Below are 22,806 nucleotides of genomic sequence, written 5' to 3'. Positions count from 1 at the left end.
AAATATTTGTGTTTAAGCTTCTTATTTAGTCCCTAGAAGGCAGAGCCCTGCTGGAGGAGGTGTGTTACTGGGGGTGGCTATTGATTACATCTTAATATGTGTTCAGAGCCAGCTTGCCCTGGCTGTTTTCTCTCTTCTGCAGATGTGTTATGTTGTGGACTTATTGCTTCTTCTACCATGACAAAGCTTCTCAAAACTGTAAAGAAGGTAACTGATACAGTGGTTCTTCTTCTTCTTCTTCTTCTTCTTCTTCTTTTTTTTTTTTTTCCGAGGTAGGGTCTCATTCTAGCCCTGGCTTAACTGGAATTCACTATGGAGTCTCAGGGTGGCCTCAAACTCACAGCGATCTTCCTACCTCTGCCTCCTGAGTGCTGGTATTTAAGGCATGTGCCACCATGCCTGGCTCAGTGGTTATTCTTTTATTTGTAAATTTATTTTCCAGTTCTTCATGTCTAGAGGAAAATGGTAAAAATAACTTCCATAAGGGATTTGGAGATAAATTATATAGTTTGTATGAGCTACAATATGGTAATTGCATTAATGGGTTTATTCATTTCATCATTGTAATTTCACCAAGACTTCTTAGAATCAAAGTCATAGATATAAGTATTAAACAAATTCCAGAGAGATTATTACTTTTATTTTTGTTGAGAAATTTAATATAAGAATATACTGTAATGTGATCTTGTTACCATCCAGTTATCCCCTTTTGTCTCCTCTCCTCTGTCCCCAATCCACTGAGGAACCTCTTCTTTCAACTTTCTCTGTTTTGATATGTGACACCTTTTCTGTACTCCATGCTAAAATGTTGATGCACTCAAAACATTGCAGGTCATGTCAATGTATTAGTAATTACTAGGGGATCATGAATGCACTAGTTCGTTCATTTCTAGAGAACAGTGCTCTTGAGTACTCCTTTCCACACTGTGGCTTTATAGTCTTTCTACCCCCTCTTCCACAGTGTTGTCTAAACCTTGGAGGACTTGCTAGATACCTTGTTTACTGTTCTGTGCTTGACAGCCTCTTACTTTCTGCTTTGAGGAATGTTGAGTCTCCTCAGTGTCTACCATATCTCTACAGAGAAGGTTCTATGTCTATCTTAGTGAGACCACCACTGCTATTCATTCAGCCACTTACTCTGCAATGTTCCCTGAGCCTTGGTGGGTGTGGTAGAGTTGGCTGATCCAGTAGGAAGTACTGGACTTTCACTTGATTTTGTCCTTTTGATGGGTGTTGGGTCTGTCTAATTTTCATCATTTGTAAAAAGAAGCTTCTCTAACCAACAGTAAGAATAGCATTAATGAAAGGGGCATACATATATATATTTAGAAGAATTTCTGATGGGCTTAACATTTCTATTTAGCCAAAGAACAGTGTAAGTTTTTCTCTCGAGTCTATGACCTTCTAAGCCATTGGTATTTGACTCAGTTCTTAGTACCAGTAATGAAGTCCCTCCCACTGAGTGGGCCTCATATCCAATCAGAGAGAAGTGGATTATTTCCATAACTTATGTGTCTCTATTACACCTATAGGTACATCTTACCTGGCTGGTTAATTTTGTAGCATATAGGATCCACTGCTTGTTCAGACCTTGATTACATTTCTCATCTGACAACTTGCATAGCACTTTCCATCAGTATCACAGCTAACTTGATTTCTCAATGTTACCTGACTTCAGGCTGTGGTATCTTCAGCAATATGGTCTTTTCTAGACCTCATGGAAAACCAAGCTCTTTGGCAATGCCCTAGATTGTTTTGGGGGTTTCATGGGAGAAAAGGGGATGGGTTACATTTACAGTTATAAAACTAAAGACAGTATGAATAAGTACTATAGAAACTTACTTCATTAATATAGATAGATAGATAGATAGATAGATAGATAGATAGATAGATAGATAGATAGATAGATATAGAAATACAGATATATGAAATAGTTTGGCTGGAAGTACCCTGCTGTCGTGGAAGAAGCTTTAGTGGGGTATTGTATAAAAAATATCATTTGGTATAAATCACACATAAATAGCTCAGAAAAGATCTTATAGGTACATTTTAATTTACTGATTTATTGGTTTGTTTTATGCTGTCTGATGGGAGGAATAAAAATAATACAATAAAAGTAGGTAGGAATCACTGTTGTTGTAAGATTTTGCTATCTCTATAGCCCTTGCTCTCAAACTACAAATCTTGGAAGCCTATATTGGATGCTGGGTAATATAAAATGTGGATTTGTGACCAGTGAATCAGGTTTTTGAGTAAGATCTCTCTCTCTTTGTCATTTGATCTTTCCCTATGAAAAATAATACTTGAAGCTTTTCACTAAATATTCCTATTTCTGGATCTTATATGAGGTGAATACACAGAAAGTTCTTGAAATCTGTCTTATTCAGTGTTAATAGATCCATACATTTGTGCAAGGATTAAATTTTTTATATCCCTTAACTTTTCATCTGAGACCAAATAAAGAACAAGCACAATTATAAGCAATTGTATATGACTGAATACCTTAAACTCACTAGATTTTAATTATCTGGACACCTTCAACTTTTGCAAAAATGTGCAACCTGGAATGAAAGAATTCAATGAGCTAAGTAGGTGACATATTTGGGTGAGGACAGATTGAGATCAACCTCCTCACATCATACTTGATTTCAAAATTAAAATTATAAGTTTAATATTATAGTAGCTGCAATTAATAGTTAGTGAGCCTACTTTCTATTCATCCCTGCCCCAGAAGCCGCACTCTCTTTTTTTTTTTTTTTTGGTTTTTCGAGGTAGGGTCTCACTCTGGTTCAGGCTGACCTGGAATTAACTCTATAGTCTCAGGGTAGCCTTGAACTCATGGCGATCCTCCTACCTCTGCCTCCCAAATGCTGGGATTAAAGGCGTGCACCACCACGCCCGGCCAGAAGCCACACTCTTGACAGACCACCTGATTACTTCAAAGGAAAGCAAAATGTGTGACAACTTGGGTAGATGTAAGCAGTGGGAAAAGAGAGGCACAACTCAGCTGAAGAAAAAAAAAAACTATATATAATTGAGCATAGGCTGTGGTCTAGATATGATACAGATTTTCTCACATATATGATCTCACTTATTATTTTTATCAGCCTCATGAGTGAGGCACTGTTATTGGCCTCAACATACAGATCATAGCTATGAAACTCTGTATGTTCTTCAGTCATCTAATTAATAAGTAGAGATATGGAATAATATGTTCTTCTATAAAATTATCAAATTCAAGACAAAATAAGACAGACTTTCATGATTAACAATCATTAATCAGAACTGCCTCATTCCTGAGCATTCCTTTAATCAGAATTTTACCCTTCCTTCAGTACAGTACTCAAATGATGGAGATGCATTTAAAATCTAATTATTTTAAGTTATGTTGCTATAATCAGCATCAGAACTTTTCAGTTGTGGCATTAGTTCTTGATTATCAGCTGCCAAGTCTTTCCTCTAATCATATGGGTTAATATAATGAGTTACCTACATCTATTTATTGAGGATAAATTGATTAATTCATCATTACCTAGCTAGGCCTAGTGCTAGGCACAAGGGATATAGTTGTGGTGTAGGGGAGAAGAGAGAAAATCTCCATTTTAGAAGAACTTACAAGCTTACAAGGAATGTATTATTTTAATTTATTTCTAATAATATTTTTTATCACAAATATATATTTGTTGGTCTTTTCCATATCACTGTGCAGTGTTATGACTCCTTTTTTATGTATTATGAAACAAGGACCAAGAAAGATTTCATGACTTGCCAAAAGAAGCTATCTAGTAAAGGATATCCAGGATTTGACCCCCAATCTTCCAGTTCTTCTCTTTTATTCCATTCTATCTTCCATGGAAATTTTTTTGGTCAGAATAATATTGCCAAGAGAAATGCTGAGAAAGGTTCGGGAATGATACATCAATCATTCTTGCTTTTGGACTACTGAGGTTTAAGAAACATCTTCATTTGCAAGTAATAGGAAAATGTAGATTTCTCTAAAAATAGCCTTAGTCACAATCTCATGATTTTCTAATACACAGCTATTAATGTTTTTTCTTTCTTCTTTTTTTTAACCTCCTTGGGTTTTTTTTGTTTGTTTGTTTGTTTGTTTGTTTTTTAAGTCAGTCTTTCTATGTAGGCTAAGCTGGCCTTGAATTTGTGGTAGTCTTGCTGTCTCAGCCTCATGTTGGAGTTGCAGTCTTGAACCCCCATGTTATTTTGTTTCTTTAGTTCTATCCATGGTAGATAATTAATAGGACTTGAGCATGATGTCATGAACTCCTAAATTAAGATATAGAAGCAAATTTGATTCTTTCATGTAGCTACTCACACGGCATAAAGGAAAAGTACTTGACAAGTCCCAAAGGACATTTAATGAAATTGTTCAAAGTAGAGTCTTTTTTGCGGAAGAAATAATACTTTTTATGTGGGCTGAAAAAATGAATAAGAGGATACTATTTATTAAAAGCAGTATGTCATTTTGCTAGAATCTTAGCAGTCATTTTACTGAAATTTCATTGATCTTCAGCTGACCATATTCCAACCCTTGTATTTATTTATTTTTTTTTGCAACATTACCTCAAGAATTGTATAACAATTAGCCATAGAGTAATTGGGGGTTAAAAATTAACCAAAGAGAACCAATACGAATCCCCTTTTGATAGGATTAGGAAACTAGTAGATAAAAGGCCTAGAAAATATGTATTTACTTTGGGCTTTATCAAAACTTCATTTTTATGAGAGATAGAAAATGAGAGAGAGAGAGAGAGAGAGGGGAAATGAGAATGAGAGAGAATTGGCACATCAGGGCCTCCAGCCTCTGCAATCAAACTCCAGATGCATGTGCCACCTTGTGTGTATGTACAACTTTGTGTGTCTGGCTTACGTAGGATCTGGGGAGTTGAATATGAGTCCCTAGGCTTTGCAGGCAAATTCCTTAACCACTAAGCCATCTCTCCATTCCAAAATCTTATTATGCATTTTATGAAGTGTTGGGGGCTGTATGTGGAGGTCAGAGGATAACTTTGGGCGTTGGTCCTCACCTCTACCTTGTTTGAGGCAAGGTCTCTCTTTTTTCACTCTTTCATTAACCAGGCTATCTGGGAAATTCTCCTGTTTCTGCCTTCCATCCTGTTGTGGACAAAGAGGGATTATTAATACCTATGCAACAGCATCTTGCTTTTGCATAGGTTCTAAGGATCAAAACTAAGGTACTCATACTTATGCAACAAGTTGTTTATCCACTTAGCCATCTCCCAGTCCCTTTCATAAATGAAACACTTGAAATTTCAGATTCTGTTCCCAGAACAGTAAGAAACTCTGTGCTCACCCCTGATGTGACCATGTAGGACTTAGAAAGTAGAAGGTGCTCTTTACCTTGTAGAAGGCTCAGCAATGACTAGTAAAGTATGAATGCTTTTTGACAGCATTTGAAGACAATGAGATTAAAGCTATCTAAACCTGGGCCATAACTCCCCATCATTCCAGTAACTAAATAATTCCCTACAGTGCCTACATCTTTGTTTTATTTTCTCATTTGCCATAGAGTTATGACTTTTTTTTTTAGAAATCTCTGTTAACATTGGACATTACATTGACAACAGAATAACCTGATATTTTTATTTGTATCAATTCAGCAAACTTTTTAACGAAATAATGAGAAGACAGAAGTGTCTGAAGCCATCCTTTTTCAAAGGGACATTGGTTCTAGCTACAGGCACATTTAAAGAAAGTCCTTTTTCTATTTTTTTTTAGATGAAATCTTCTTATGTTATCTTGATTGGTTCCCCTGTCCAAGCCTTATAATTAGATGGGACTATAGGCATGGACCACTGAGTTCAACTAGCCATATCATTTTTAGGGAGGAAGTAGAAAAGAAAAACAAAAGGGATATAACAAATGACAAGAGACATTTCCTTATATTTTAACTTTTTACTTGTCAATAATATCTGCAAGAAATTCACCTTTATACTTCTAGGCCCTTTAGATGTAAAAGATCTTCCTCTTGTGGATCACATAATCAAATCTGAAGAAGATCCCGGTCCTTAATGGAGTCTGGACTTTGGCTTTCTTTTTCTTCTTTAGGATTGAACCAGCTGCCTTTTGACCCTGCCAACAACAACGAACCCCTGCAGTTTGGTAGTGCCACTGGCCCTCTGGTCGCAGATGGCCTCAGTGAGAATGGAGGGGAGTCAAGCAAGAAAAGAAAGAGAACAAATACACCTTCAGGTAAGCTAGGTGATAATACACTGTCTGAAGTCAGTGCAATTTAGTCAACATTATCCCAGAACCTAGTATATGGTGGCAACTGGATTAAGACTTTTAGGAAACATATAAATGAAACAAAGTCCCTGATCCTTGTGCTAGGAATGTGCAGCTTGACTGGATGTATAACTAATAATAAAATAGAGTATCATTAGTGGTTTGGTAAATGTGTGTAAGGGAGAAAAGACTATGGGAGAAGAAACAAGGGAGAATTTGGATCAGCTTTAGGATTTGTGGGATGTTTTATAGCACCAGTGATATTTTTAGCTAATCTTAAACAATGGGTTAACTTGAAATAGAGGTGAATAAAGAACTTGGATTTAGGAAGGAGAAATTGCATGAAGGGACTTTCACTATAAATTTCTCTGTGTATGTACATGTGGCAGGCTTTAGACACTTTATGTCTAACTGAGATAACTACATATATTGGCATCGCTTTACCTCCACATTGTCCCTCTAGTCCATGTCATGGCCATATGTCTTCTGATGTTATTTTAAGACAGGGTTTCAGTGTATAGTTAAGGCTGGCCTCAAACTTATGATCTCCCTACTTCAGCTTCCTGAGCACACAGATTATTGGCATGTGCCGCCACACCTTGATCTGCATGTCCTTTTATGTCCCTATTCTGTTAGAACAGCTGGAAAACAGATTCTCCAATATCTTCTAAACATAGTCAAGTGATACCTCCACTGCAGTCAGTTTTCCCATTTCCCATGTGCTATTATTCTGTTTTCATCTTAAATTTTCACAAATAACATGAGAAAAGAATAAGAAAACTAGATAGTACCTATGAATTGATATTTTATATTTCATGATTATATACCTTGGTTATCATTTGTAAAAATAATTCTTAGTATTTAGAGACAAATCTGAGATCTTAGGATGGACGTAACAGGCATGTTGATACATTTTGTGTCATTGTTTGTTTCTATTACTGCCAGTTCATGAAATGGGTTATGTTTATAAACATAATATCATTTCCTCTCTTAGATCATTGTTCTCTCTGCTTATATTTCAAGATCTTTGTTAAGTATGAGTTTGAAAAATAGAAAAACAATATATAGTAAAATATTATGGAACCCTTAAAAAGGAGTAGTTCTACTTATTATATGTTTTACATCTTGTTTTTATTTCCTTTTCTCTCATTTTTTTCTATTCCTTTTTCCTATTTATGCCCCCTTAAACCATAGCCTCCTTTTCATGCTACATATTTCCTCTTGCCTCACCCCCTTTCTCTTATTTCTTTCTCATGGTCTTATATCTCACACCATATCCAATACCCAGTCTCAAATCCCCTTATTTTCATGCATACCAACATTGAAAGTTAGTATCTGCATGTAGTAGACAGCTCCATGTTGCTGGGCCAAACATCCAAAACAGACACAGTCTTTGGGAAGGAAAGGTATTTATTTTAAGCTTACAAATCCAGGGACAGTTCTGTCAATGGCGAAGAAACTGCCTATTTCCATTCATAGGTCTAAATAGAGAGAAAAACCACCAGCCAACATACACGAAAAAGCAGCAAGCACAAACTGTAGCAAGCAGGACCCCAAGAGTTCCAACTTTTCTGCTTATGTTTGGGCTGGAATTCAGAACCACCCAAGTGACAAGCCCTCTCCCTTCCCCCGCCCCTGCAGGTCAGCCTGGTAGGGGTGAAGCTGCAAACTCAGTTTGAATGGAATCCCTGAATCTATGGGGAACATACATTCAAACTATCATACGGCATATGAGAGAAAAGGTGGGTTTTTTTTGGGGGGGTTGCTTTTTTGGGGTCTTGTTTACCTTACTTAGTAATTTTTTTCCAATTACATCCATTTTCCTGGAGATTTCCGGATAAGAAAGAAGTCTTCCTGAAATTCATTTTGTAGAGCATGGAAAGGTATAGTGGATAGCCCAGTGATTTGAGTTCTAGTCCTGGATTTATATCTCCTCCTACTTCCATTCCTCCTCCTCCTCCTTTTCTTCTTCTCTCTTCTTCTTCCTCCTCCTCCTTTTCTTCTCTTCTGTCCTCTTCCTTATCCTTCCCTTTCCTTCTCTTCCCACAATCTCTTTATTCTGGAGTTAGTTGCCTGACCTTTCTGAGTTTGACTTTCCTCTGTGTAAATTAGAAATGATAATAAATTCTACTTCAAAGAATTGTTAAGAGACTTCCTTGCAGTGATCTAATAAAGGGTTTAGCAAGGTACCTGCATACTATAATCACTGAATAAACTGCCATTATTTTTTATTATGATTAAGAACATCAACTTTTTAAACATCAATATATTTTACATTTTTAATTGTTATAGACACAAATTATGTCTCTCTGTGGAGGGTGGGTGTATGTGTTTGTGTGTGTGAACTTATTTGGCTTATTTTTTTTTTGGTTTTTAGAGGTAGGGTCTTATTCTCGCTCCGACTGACCTAGAATTGACTGTGTAGTCTCAGTCTAGCCTCAGACTCATGGTGATCCTCCTACCTCTGCCTCCCAAGTGCTGGGATTAAAGGTGTATGCCACAATGGCCAGCAGAGAGAAAGAGATAAGGGATGTACTAGGGCCTCTAGACACTGTAAGCAAACTCCATACACATGTGCCACTTTGTGCATCTGGCTTTATGTGGCTACTGGGGAATCAGAATTGGGTCCTTAGGCTTTATGGGCAAGTGCTATTGCAACTGAGACATCTCTCCAGCCCTTTATTTGGCTGTTTACTATCTTTTTCTTTTTAAATTTTGTTTAATTTTTTTTTTTGTTTGAGAGCGACAGATAGAAAGAGAAAAAGGCAGAGAGAGAGAGAATGGGTGCACCAGGGCCTCCAGCCACTGCAAAGGAACTCCAAATGCATGCTCCACCTTGTGCATCTGGCTTACGTGGGTCCTGGGGAATTGAGCCTTGAACTGGATTCCTTAGGCTTCATAGGCAAGCACTTAACTGCTGAGCCATCTCTCCAGCCCTTTATTTGGCTTTTTAAAGCACACATTCAGCATAATGAAACTTTGCTTAATCATTTAGGGGCATTATTAGTTATTACATATTTACTATACTCAAATACTCTATTATAGTTTTCAAAGTTTACTAAACAACATTGTATGCCTTTTACTTTTATATTTGGTCATCTTAGACTATGGCAGTATACTTAATATAGCCACATTTTATATAAGTTCTGTCTTTCTATATTTCTCAGTCACTTACTCTCAGTATAGTATCCCTTCTCTCCAATTGTGAACTTCAAAACAAAACAGGAGAAAAAATCCAACTGGCTTTTCAACTTGATTTGTCACATTTGGATGTTAAATAAGAGCTCAGTCAGCTAGCCACAGAGCCTGACATGGACAGAGTGCACAAGATTTAGAACATCAACTTGAAGGCATCCTCTTAACTGCTCTGGGGCTTTTAATTCGCTTCTGGGTTTTTGTACTATAATCCTAAGTGATGGGCTAGTTTTATTTAACACATGATGATGGGAAAAAGAGGTATGCATTAATCTGAATTACGAACCAGCTTTAAAGAATTGGGCATTTTATTCCTAAGGAGCATATGCAATGAGAGCAAAGTTAACTGTTGCAGATAAAGGACTTTAACAGTAGATTATACTAATCTATAATTAGCAGAATCAATTTGCATTCAAATAACGAATATGCTGAAGTTCCTTAAAAACAGTATGTTCTTTTAAAATAGGTGGAATAAACCCCTGGCAGGCCAAATTAACTTCCTTGAAATCTTGTTCACACTATTTGCTTAGTGAGCCCTTTCTTTATAAGTAGTACAAAGGTAGCTGCAGCCTGGGTTAAATTACCACAAATTCCAAATTAGTGAAGCCCACATTAATGAGGTTTTACTATACAGGGAGTCTCCTGTAATTGTTCAGCTGGCAATACTGTGATATTGTAAATGAGTGGATTGCTTTACAATGTTATTTTCTTCCTCTGCAGTACTAGACAAAAGGAATAGAGAAGATAGTATGTGAATAGGAGCTTCTCTTATTTTGTTACATTTTCTGTAGCATAGTAGTAGGGAAGCTAGTGTTGGAAGTTCTTATTTAGGAACTGCTAGCCATTTCTGTTCTTAGCTGATAGATACATGTCCAGCCATGGTATCAGTTAGCCCTGTAATCAGCTTAGTCAAAGTCAGGTGCCTCCCTGTCCTTCCATGAAAATGGAGTGAAGTTGCAAAGGAGCTGTAGCTGCAATTCTTCAAAATACATCTTCCTTCCCTCCTTTCCCATTCCTATATGTAGCCCTTTTCCTACAAACTGTCTCCTTTTGTATGAGCTAATTTCTGGATGGTCATCTATTACTTCTGCTGTTGTTTAGATGTTGTTTATCTACCGAAGGTTCTTGTTCTGGAAGTTTGGTCCCCAGAATGGCCATGTTGAGGTGATAGAAGAACCTTTAGGAGATAGTCCCTAGTGAAAAGAAGACCTGGCTATGGTGGAATCATTGCCTCATGAGCAGGGATAGTGTCCTATGTGCCCAAGGGAAACTGGCACATAGAATTTACATGTGCTGCCTCGAGTGACACTGAAGTAGATTAGCAATTATCATTAGATTGTACTGCCATATCTGACCTCAAATTTTGGAAGGATGTGAATACTTTGTAGCTTTAGGCTTAAAGTGAGCTCAAAAATTTTCAGTCTCATTTTGCTCTCACATTTCAATTTTTACTCATGAAATATTTTGTTAGTCATGTCACAAGTTGTACAAATTGCTTACAATAACAGTGAATTGATGTGCCACCCTATGACAAATGAGTAGAAGTTGGTAAACCCATGGAAATTTACAAAACCATGTTATGTTCTCTAAGATGCCACTGTCTCCAGATTTAGGAACCACATAGAATTGCAGAAGCACAGATATACCAACCACTGAACTCAAAGGATTCATGAGTCATAGTAAACTGGATGATGACTAAAACTGAATGTAGTACTTTAAGCAATATCATTGTTCACTAGTATTCAAAGAAAGTGTCAGCTATCTGTAGGAGTGGACATTTAACTGAAAGTGTCAGCTATCTGTAGGAGTGGACATTTAACTAGGAAATATTGTGATATTCGTGTGGGCATCCAGAAATTGATATAGTTCTTTATTTTCTCTATAGGTCTGCATTGAAAGGTATACTGGCATTTAAATATCTGATGCTCAGCTGGGGGCTGTAGGTCACTGGTAGGGTGTTAGCCTGTAATATATGAGGTCCCAGGTTTGATCCCCAGCACTGCAACAAGCGAACAAACAGCTCTTGCCTAATGCTAAATAGTATTGGCAAAATTAATATATATAATGAATAACTCAGTATAAAAAAGAGATAATCAACCACTTTTCACTTTGAATTCCAAGAGTTCTGATTCTCTGAAAATTCAGTTTAGTAGTAATATTCATCAGTGTGGTGTTTCTTTCTCCAAAAGTATTTTCATGTTCATTTTATAAATGAAGTACTAATAAAAAATGAGGAGAAATAGCTTTGTCCAAGGTGGATCAGCGTCACTGGGAATGTTGTGTTAAGATAATGACCATGGGAATATATCTAATCTTGAGCACAGGCTTCTTCATTTATTTCTCAAGAATGCAATTTTGAATTTCTGGAAGCCAGAGCATGATTCCATGAAAAACAGTAAAGAGCTCCAAAAATGTCAAGACTATTATAATAGGGAGAGGTGGGTCTGCTGAGCAGTAAAGAAGAGGAGTGTTGGGATGGGTATGGTGGCACACACCTTTAATCCCAACACTCAGGTGGCAGAGGTAGGAGGATCGACATGAGTTCGAGGACACCCTGAGAGGATATAGTGACTTCCATGTGAGCCTGGGCTAGAATGAGACCCTAACTTTCCAAAAATATAAAAAGAGGTGTCATCAGACATAAGGATGAACTGTATTGGAATGGGTTATCAAGAATTTGCTTAAGTTTACTTAGAAGGAATGTATACAGAGTTGAACAATCATCTTTCTGGTTGTATTTCTGTTTCCCTTCTTAACTAGAAGGTGGCTAATGAACCAGGAAATGTTTCTTTGACCCTTATAGCTCTTTGATTTACCTCATACTCACAGAGCTGAGTCTTTTATTTCACATGTACTTTGAATTCCATAAATGAAAGCATTGATTATTTTTAAAGAGAAAATGCCACCATTTTACATCTTGGTGTGTGATATTTCTAGCATGTCAGCTGAATTATTATATTGCCAAAGGCAGGAAGATCCTATTGTTCCTTCAGATGGAATTAAAATAAGAAAAAGAGTAGACAAATAGCCCAACTCAATTTCTTTAGTCCTTTGGACATTTTTATCTGAATATAGTTTCAAGAAATAAAACCATTATCTTGATAACTAAAGGATCAAGAAAGTAACCAGACTTCCTTTCTCAATTATGATAGAAACTGTGAAATTTTTCATCTTTAGGAAATGTCTTTGGGAGGGGAGACTGAGAGTGGTACAAAAGAAGCAGGATAGAAAAACACATTGCAAATATATCTACCTATCTTCAGTTGCTCCAAATATCAGAATAGCTTTAGTGTGATTTTGTGACTTCATTGTACAAAAGTCTGTAGGAGTTACTCTCTTAGAAGACATGAAATGTAAAGTTACCTCATATGTTAGTAATATAGGGCCTAGAGGTATATGTTGAACCATAATATTTTAGATGTGGAGGTAACTTTGTTGAACTAGCTCATTTTTATAAATGAAGAAACTGAAATCCAGGGAAGGGATTTATCTAAAGTCATATGGTTAATTCCATGTCAAACAGGAAGTAGTTGTAGCCAGGCCCATATGAAAATTTGTTTGTCTAGGACTATAGCTTGTGATTAAAGTGTGTCTTTTAATATATATATAATTATATGTGGACATATTTAATATGTAAACATCACATGTTGGTACCATCCTTTTCCTCCTCCCTGCTCCTTTTCTGAAGAGGCTTCTTCATTGGGGATATAGGACAACCCCATGGGGATTGTGGGTCACGCATTATGCTGGGGAGAGGCAATGTCCCTGGGCAAAATGTTCCAGCTTGTGGCTTTAACAATCTTTCCACCCCCTCATCCATAAAATTCCCTGAGCCATGCTTGGAGCATTTTAAGTTTACTTCTGGGATAGGCACTTAAGAGCCTTTGGCTCTCTGGTTTGGTAGGTATTGAATGTCTTCAGTGTCTATCTCTTTCACCTTTGTGCTGATATCAGATTCACTAAGAAAGCAGCACTCTTGCTTATTTCCCCAATTCCTCTGTGGTTTCAGCTGGGACCAGGGTGGAGTGCACTGGGTCGTTTATCTACTCAGATTCAGCTTCCATCTGAAAAAGAGAAGCAGATTCTCCAGCAGAGAGTGAAGTCAGCACTGGATAAATGGGATAACCATTATTAATTCAGAGAGAATTTAAAGGGTAAAGACCCACTTATAGCTCAAGGTTAATGGGAGCTTGACAATGGAAAGAAGAATCATTATGTGGATATGATTCTGACTTGTTTCCCAGTTCCAGATATTGGTTCCTTTCCACTGAGCAGACCTGTTAGCCAACCCAAGAGCAGTTGGTTACCCACCATGGCTGTGTGCCACTATTGCACTTGTGTGAGCATCATGTCATGTTGCTTGCTTCTGAGTCATTTAGATTTTGAGTTGCTTGGACAGATGTTGGCCACTTTCACTGGTAGGTCATGTAGCTCCTTCTAGCACTAGATGGGCTAATTATCTAGGGACTGGCTGTCTTCCAGATTCCAACCAAGTCTCTCCATGATCCACCCTGACAGAATATGGTGTCTTCAGCAGTAGGATCTTATCATTAACCTTTGGTGGGTAATCAAGTGCTTTGACAGAAGTCTGTCTTGTTTGTTTTGGGAGATCTAGTAGGTCTCCTTGATCCACAGCTGTTTGAGGATGTAACCCACATACTGGTATAGAGAATTATAGGCCAGTGCCAAGGGAAAAGAAAAAAAGAAAAAGACAGAAAAGAAAGATAAACAGAACAAATTTAAGGTTAGGTTTCAGCTCACCCTCTCCAGGGCCCTTCGATTCAGGTGCTCCTCGTAAGATCCTCTTGAGGGTTCTAGCCTTTAGTCTGACTTCCAGGATATAGGATTCTATGGTTCCAGTTCAATTTTCATTCAGTTTTGTGTCCCACCCCTTTCTTTCCCCTTCCCCCTACCCTCTCTATTGTGCAATCCTTGAGATGGTATTCAGGTGTGTCAGCAACTTGGTTTGCTCCAGGCTAGGAACAACAGATGAGTGAGACCATGCGGTAGTTGTCTTTCTGTGATTTTTGTGAGTTCACTTAGTATAATCTGTTTGAAGTTTGACCATATTGTGTCCCTACTGCTAACCTCCACTATGGTAGTTTGAATTAGGTATCTCCCATACACTCATGTGTTCAGAATGCCAGGTACCATGTTGGAGAATTAGAGCCTTGCTGGAGGGGATGTTTTGTTGGGGGCAGGCTCATGGGTATTATAGCACACTGTCTCTTGCCAGTGTTTGCCACCTGCTGTGGCAGAGATAATGTCCAGCTTCTGCTCATGCAATCTTTTCTCCTGTCATCATGGAGCTTCTTTCTAGACTATAAACCAAAAATCAATTCTTTCCTCCCATCAGCTTCTTTTGGTTGGGTGGTTTTTACCATCAAGGCAAAGGTAACTGCAACAGAAATATGGTATCAAGAAGTGGGGTCAGAAGCTGGAGCGATTTGTCCAGTGATGCTTTCTTGCAAAGCTTCATGGCCCATGTTTGATTCCCCACTTTCTATGTAAAGCCAGATGCACAAAGTGACACATGTGCCTTTATTTCTGTTTGCAGTGGCAGGAGGCTGTGGTATGCTCTCCCCCCATCTCCTTGATAATAAATAAAATATATATTTAAAAAGTAGGGACATTGCTGCTACAAACCTGACTGTGGCTTTGAGCCTTTTGGAGCTGGTTTGAAGAGGAACGTGAAAGAATTTCAAACCTTGCACTAAGAGACAGATGCCTTACAGCAGTGTTCAGTAGACCATATTTACTGAATGAAGACCTACATGCAGTAAGAACTATGAACTATGAGGTTTGGCTTATGAGGGGAAGAAAGCAGTTTGTCCAGACTAGACAAGAGAAAGTTTGTGTGAGAGGCTAGCTCAATTCTGCCTGTGTCATAAGAACTTGTGAAGGTTGCATTGTGAACAGATGGAGATGGCACAAAAAGAAACAAAGCTTTCAGACTACATTGCCTGTTCAGCTACAATTGTTTGAGAAATTACAACCATTGGGAGTAGGCCAGCTGTTCTGCATTGAGACATTGAGGATGTTGAAATAATATCCTGCTCCTCAAAGTTGGCTTTGTTCCCCTCCCCACTGAATTAATAACTTTTATACCCTTTCTTGTAAGGTGGGACTATAACAAATGCAGGAAAGAAAGGATTATTGGATTTACATCAGTGTTTTTTGGAAATGGTCACTGGGCAATGTGAAGTAGAATTGTTGGGTTACCTGCATGGAATCCTGATGTAGCCATGAGGGTGAACCATGAGATCTGGTAAACTCCAGCCAGAACTATGGGACTACTGCCAAGGAGAGCCACTCAGGTTGGATTATTACTGGACTGTGAATATCCCAGCTGGAGGGATGGAATTGTATCCCAGAGACTTTGCCACTAGTTATAAATGTTAGACTTGGAGCTACCAGATTTTATGTTTGCTCTGTTTGGTATAGATCTTGCAATGGTTCAATATTTCTTTGAAATGCTATCTTTTGCAGTATGAATGTTTGCTATGTGCCATTATGTCTTTTTGGTTTTACAACTCACAGTTAAGATACATTGGGCTATGGGGATGTTTGGGCAGCATTGGAATTGATAGATTATGGGGATTTTGAAGGTTGGGCTAAATGCATTGCATTTTCTGTGATGAGCCAGGCATGATGGTGCATGCCTTTGATCCTAGCACGTGGGAGGCAGACGTAGGAAGATCACTCTGAGTTAAAGGCCAGTCAGTACTACAGAGTGTGAACCATATCAGCTTCAGCTAGAGTGAGACTCCACCTCCAACAAAAAGATTTGGGGGCTAGAGAGATGGCTTAGTGGTTAAGATACTTGCCTGCACAACCTAAGGATCCATGTTTGTCTCTTCAAATCCCACGTAAGGCATCACACAAGGTGATGCAAGCAAATAAGTTTGCATATGAGCACAAAGTGGCACAAACATCTGGAGTTTGATTATAGTGGCTGAGGTCCTCATGTGCCAATCCCCCCCCCTCTCTCTGTCACCCTTACTCTTGATCTCTTCCATTAAAAAAAAAAACCTTTTTCTTTTTGGCTTGCCTTAGGGGGAAAAGAGAGAGAGAGATTTTGGGCTGGAGAGATAGCATAGTAGTTAAGGTGCTTGTCTGCATTTTCTATCATGGATAGTCATCAGTTTATGGGGGTGATAGGTGGAATGTGATGGTTGAATTAGGTATCCTCCATAAACTCATGTTCTGAATGCTACATCTTCAGCTGGTGGCAATTTGGGAATTGGAGCCTTTCCAGAGGATGTGTGTTGTTGGGGATGGGCTTATGACTTACGTGTTTCCTTTTGCCAGTGTTTGAATCACTGTCTTGGTACAATTTGTCACCTGCTTTGGTAGAGTTGATGCCCAGCCTCTGCTCATGCCATACATCCACCTTCTTCATTTAACTTCCCCTCTAGACTGTAAGGCAAAAATAAATCCTTTCCTCCTGTCATCTGCTTTTAGTCAGGTGCTTTTTACCATCAATGAGTAAGTAACTGAAATGCCACCCTTAAGGCCACTCCATCTAGATAAGAAAACATTTATACGCATATTTTATCTTTGATGTAAACTTTGTCACATAATTTTATCTAGAGGATATTTTTAAATTTCCTCATTCTATCCTAGTACATATGCATTACATTTAGGTGTTTCTTTCTCAGCTTATAAAGTCAGGACAAATTGCTGATGAAACCAGCCTAATGTAGTCTGAAGGTAGTACCTCGCAGTGAAGAAATTTCATTTCTATGAATTTTGAGTACAAAACACCTGATGCCTTTTCAGCATGTGAGTTTAAAAATTCTCTGTCTTCCTTTATGTTCTAAAAGAGTACAGTGACAGCACATTTTATTATTGATAAGAGCTAATACTTCCAGAACACATACTGTGTGTCACATATTCTCCTAAAGATTTTAAATGTGGTAACTTGGTTTTCCCAGTAACCCTTTGAGGCAAATACAGTTATTATTTTCACTTTAAAGGTAAGGAAAATTAAACACAGAGTAGTCTAGTAATTTGTTTCAATAGTAAGTAGAAGAGGTAAGATTCAAACCTAGACAGCACAACATCACAATCTGCATTGAGAGTCACTATCAGAATGGAGATTGGGTCATGTCTTCATATTACTTTAGAGTACCCTATATAACTCCAGTCATGCAGCCGTCCTTGAGACCCAGACCCAGTAACTGTGATCCATCAGAGTAACTAGGTATACCTAAATCATGGTAACTAAAAACGTTTGACATGTGCAGGATTCTCTGATGAAATGTGTCTAGAATCTATTAAGAACTGAAATGACAGAAGACCAAAAGATGGCAAAGTGTATACTTATGTAAATATTGACCTTTCTAGGTGTCTCAACATAGAACAAAGAGGCATCTTATTTGCAGTTTTTCTTTCTCTGCTATTTCCTGATACCCTTTTATTATCTGCTAAAATGCATGGTGATGAAATTTCCCTATGGTCATGAGCAAGGTGACAGTCTTCTTTCCCAATCTTTAATTTTCTCAATACAGTGAACTATTCAATTTAATCTATGCAACGTATTGTACCCTTCATAACAATTTATTTTTTTTCTTTTTATTTATTTATTTGAGAGCAACAGACAGAGAGAGAAAGGCAGATAGAGACAGAATGGGTGCACCAGGGCCTCCAGCCACTGCAAACAAACTCCAGATGCATGAGCCCCTTTGTGCATCTGGCTAATGTGGGTCCTGGGGAATCAAGCCTCGAACTGGGGTCCTTAGGCTTCACAGGCAAGTGCTTAACCGCTAAACCATCTCTCCAGCCCCAGACAATTTATTTTGTAACTGAATTAATTTTAAAATGTTCTGTACATTCTCCAATGATTTCTAAACGAAAGCATGCAAGTTGTCTTAGGAAATATGACAAAAGTTGATGAGATTGGCACACTAAGCCAGTATAGACATCCCCAACTATAAAAACAGTGTACTCATTTGAAGGGTGAGCACAGTATTCAGCAGGTGCCCATATTTCACTATAGTCATTTTTCTTTTTATTTTCTTCAGTAGCAATAGTAACAGTAGCACAACAGTGGATTTTATTAAATATTGATGGTAAGTCCACTACCATGACCAAGTGCTTTATATATATAAGCTCAGTGAACTTCCTCATGAATCTGTAAGATAGACTCCGTCTTCTCAATTTTTACAGATTTAGGAAAATTCAAGGCTTGGAAAACATGAAACATTCTCAGAATACAGCTAAGTGCTTGAATAGGAAGTAATAGAAGGAGGAAGAGTAATGATTGTTTGGAACTCACCTTCAGAATCCTGTTTCTGACCTTAGGCAAGCCTTTTGAGCCTAATTTTCCTTGCCCATGAGATAGAGGTAATAATACCAAATATAGAGAGCTGTTTGAGGATTCAATGAGAAATTGAATAAATATTTGTTAGTACATGTCATTCTTTTATTCAGTTGTATTTTATTTAACCATAATAAGTGTGAGGCCCTATGGTGGCATTAAGCTGCCACAATAAGCTCTGAACATGACATATACTATCCCTTACCTTGTGATGCAGTCTACTTAGAAAATCATTCAGCAAATAATTGTACAAATAATTATTTTCAATTATGTTGAGGGCTATGAAAGAGAGTCTACTTAGAGTGAATACTCAGTAAATAAGTGCAAATATTTACTGAGCAGCTATTACATTCTGGGAACTATGCCAAATAAGAATTGAGTGCAAGTGCATGGTTAAGGTGAAGATCAAAGGCATTTTCATGGCATTTCATGTTAGATTAAGGTGAGGTTGAAGAAGCCACATGCTTTTAATTGATTAGTCAAGGAAATACTGGGATGTGGAGACAAAATTTCTGAAGATGTTTGGTTCAGATCATTGAAAAGAGCGGAGATCAATGATGAATATACCTTCTTTCCCCAAGATTAGTCTCTAGGGACATGTAAATCTTTTTTATTTTAATTTTTATTAAGAACATACTTTGTATGGATAAATCATGTTTTGGTGCTACCTTTTCCCTCCTCTCTTCCTCCATTCCACTGAGGACCCTCCTCAGTGGGGTTGCTGATAATCCAATGTGATATGCATCCCCACATGGGTATCCATGAAGCTAATGGGACCAACCATGAGGGCCAGGGTTTTGCTCTGAGATAATTGTTAAAAGCTGAGTTTGCAGCAGAATTTGGCACGAGGGCTGCACAGATAAGTCCTAACTACTTACTGTTTTCAGCTTTTGAATTAATATTATCTTGTACAAATATAGTGGTTTTACTGGCAAGCTATTTTCTAATCTGGCCTTTTTTAATTCCCATCCATAATTACCATGACATAGGACGAACCGCCTAAGAAACACTGACTAATGCATCCGAAATTATCTCAGCAGGGTAACCACAAAATTTCAGCTTCTCTTGATTTTGTGCCAGGTGTTTGTTAACAGCTCTTACCCCATTAGGTATGTGTAGAGAGGAATGCATTTCGTCCAGGCTCAGGCTTGCCATCAATTAAGACTGTTGTCCTTTGCTGTGGGATGTCACTCTCTGTGGCACAGCTCATAGAAAGGTAGATGCCTTCATGCTTTGCCCTTCTGTAAAATAGCCCATTGACTGATTAAATAGCCTTGTGTTGTAGCTCAGATGGCTCAGAAATGTTCTTTGCTTTGATGGGTGTATATCAAGTAGTGGTAGCTAGGGAGCTTAACTCTTTGGCTTCTCACTGGGCCCCTAGCTGATGAAGTTAAGTGTTGTTTAGGACTTGACATACCAATATGAGAAGTCTGTTTATCATAACACTGAAGTAGAACCTATTAGTATAGTTAGCCCTCCATATTCTAGGACTATGAATCCTCAGATTCTACTAACCATAGATGAAATATACTGGTAAAAATTGTGTCTGGGTGATGGAGAGTTGGGTTAGTGAGCAAGGGTACTTCTTATATGAGTATGAGGACCTAAAAGGGACTGTTACCTCCTGAATTCAATTCCAGAGCACCTACATAAATAGTTGGGCATGGTCAGGCAAGCCTATAACCCAAGTCCTATGGCAAGCAGAAACTGGTAAATCAATGGAATGAAAACAGCAAGCTCCTGAACTACTAAGAGGCTCCATCTAAAGGAAAAATGTGGATGAGCAATAGAAGGGGGACTCCTGACATTCTCTTCTGGCCTCCACATGTACACCTATGGGGTGCCATGCATCTGGTCATACATGTACCCATACCACATACACACACACACAGAGTACATAACTGTACCCACCATATTACATACATGCACACACACACAAAAACCGTCTACTGAGGGCTGGAGAGATGGCTTAGCGGTTAAGCGCTTGCCTGTGAAGCCTAAGGACCCCGGTTCGAGGCTCGGCTCCCCAGGTCCCACGTTAGCCAGATGCACAAGGGGGCACATGCGTCTGGAGTTCGTTTGCAGAGGCTGAAAGCCCTGGCACGCCCATTCTCTCTCTCTCTCCCTCTATCTGTCTTTCTCTCTGCGTCTGCCGCTCTCAAATAAATAAATAAAAATTTTTTTTTAAAAAGCGTCTACTGAATGAGATTAATTTTCTCTTGTTATTCTCTAAGCAATAACTATTATTTGGAGAATATTATCCATTTTCATAGAGTTAAGTGCTAGAAATAATTAGCTATGTTTAAAGTATATGCAAGGATATTTATTAGTTATATACCTCCAATATGTTGGTATTTACAGAGTGGTGGCCTGAACTGGGTATGCCCTGTACACACGTGTTTTGCATGTTTGATCCCTAGCTGATGGTAATTTAGGAGGCTGAGTCTTGCATGAGGATGTGTGTTGTTGGGAGTGAGATTGGGGATGTTATGGCCAGCTCTCCCTTTACAGAGTATAGCTCACTCTCTTGATGCTGTTTCTACCTGCTATAGCAGAGGTAATATCCAACCTGTGCTCATGCCATCTTTTCCCTGCCATCATGGAGCGTCCCTTCAAGGTTGTAAGCCAAAGTAAACAACTTTCCTCCCATCATCTGCTTTTGGTCAGGTGCTTTATGCCAACAACACAAAGGTAACTGCAACAAAGGAATATAATGCTGTCATTTTATACACAGTATAGTGTGAACTTAGGCTTATGAGCAATGAGACAAGCAGTGGGTTCCTCATACCCAGGTTAGATAAAACATTGCTTTCTAAGGTTTCTGCAGAAGATGACAATATGAACTAAGGTATACTTTTATTTTTATTTTTTTTAATTATTTTTATTTATTTATTTGAGAGCAAAAGAGAGAGAAAGAGGCAGATAGAGAGAGAGAATGGGCATGCCAGGGCCTCCCGCCACTGTAAATGAACTCCAGACGTGTGTACCCCTTTGTGCATCTGGCTAACGTGGGTCCTGGAGAATAGAGCCTCAAACCAGGGTTCTTAAGCTTCACAGGTAAGCGCTTAACCACTAAGCTATCTCTCCAGCCCCTAAGCTATACTTTTAGAAGATGTCTTTTTTAAAGAAAGTATTTTTATTTATTTATTTGAGAGAAAAAAAGAGGTAGAGAGAAAATGGGCACACCAGAGCCTCCAGCCACTGAAAATGAACTCCAGACACATGTGCCACCTGGTACATGTGGCTTATGTGTGTCCTGTGGCATTCCACCTGGGTCCTTTGGCTTTGAAGGCAAGTACCTTAACTGCTAAGCCATCTCTCCTTCCCCTCAGAAGATATCTTAATGTTTTTCTATAATGGATTGTGAATGGAAAAAATAGTGTTGAAATGATTGCACTTGAGTTGGCCAAGTCAAGTGAGATATGGGTCTGAAAATTCAGAAAGCCTGGAAATGAAAAGTATATTAAAATTATCGAACTCATTTATTCTCCTATCACCAAAGTTTAATTATCCCATCTTTATTAATGAGTTAGCTATGATGCAGCACAAGTGAACTGCCCAAGGTCTCAACCTAGCTGTTTAAAAAGTAGCTGGAGGGGGCTGAAGAGATTGTGTAGTGGTTTAAGCGCTTGCCTGTGAAGCCTATGGACCCAGGTTCAATTCCTCAGTACTCAGGTAAGCCAGATGGACAAGGTGGCACATGTGTCTGAAATTCATTTGCAGTGAGTGGGTTGAGGCCCAGGTGTGCCCATTCTCTCTTTCTCTATGCCTCTTTATCTTTTTCAAACAAACAAATAAATAAAATATTTCAAATAAAAAAGTAGCTGGAGGAGCTGGAGAGATGGCCTAGAGGTTAAAGCATATGCCTACGAAGCCTAAGGACCCCGGTTTGATTCTCCAGGTCCCACGTTAGCCAGATGCACATGGTGGTGCATGTGTCTGGAGTTCGTTTGCAGTGGCTAGAGGCCCTGTCCCGCCCATTCTCGTTCTCTCTCTCTCTCTCTCTCTCTCTTTCTCTCCCTCCCTCT

The 22,806-nt window shown here is 38.5% G+C and overlaps 1 protein-coding gene across 9 annotated transcripts in view; it reads left to right on the top strand.

Annotated features, from left to right (window-relative positions):
• Positions 1 to 22,806, top strand: part of Enox2 (ecto-NOX disulfide-thiol exchanger 2) — a 343,811-nt gene that overhangs the window by 140,178 nt on the left and 180,827 nt on the right. For 7 of the 9 annotated variants that reach the window (XM_045141079.1, XM_045141083.1, XM_045141080.1 and 4 more), the window contains one exon: positions 6,085 to 6,228. The exons of the other annotated variants lie outside the window; for them this stretch is intronic. In XM_045141079.1, the coding sequence (XP_044997014.1) occupies positions 6,085 to 6,228 (144 nt within the window). The remainder of the gene's footprint in view (positions 1 to 6,084; positions 6,229 to 22,806) is intronic. 9 annotated transcript variants of the gene reach the window in all.

Source organism: Jaculus jaculus, chromosome X (genome assembly GCF_020740685.1).
Source record: "Jaculus jaculus isolate mJacJac1 chromosome X, mJacJac1.mat.Y.cur, whole genome shotgun sequence".
NCBI classification, from domain to species: Eukaryota; Metazoa; Chordata; class Mammalia; order Rodentia; family Dipodidae; genus Jaculus; species Jaculus jaculus.
This window is presented reverse-complemented; position numbering and strand designations above follow the sequence as displayed.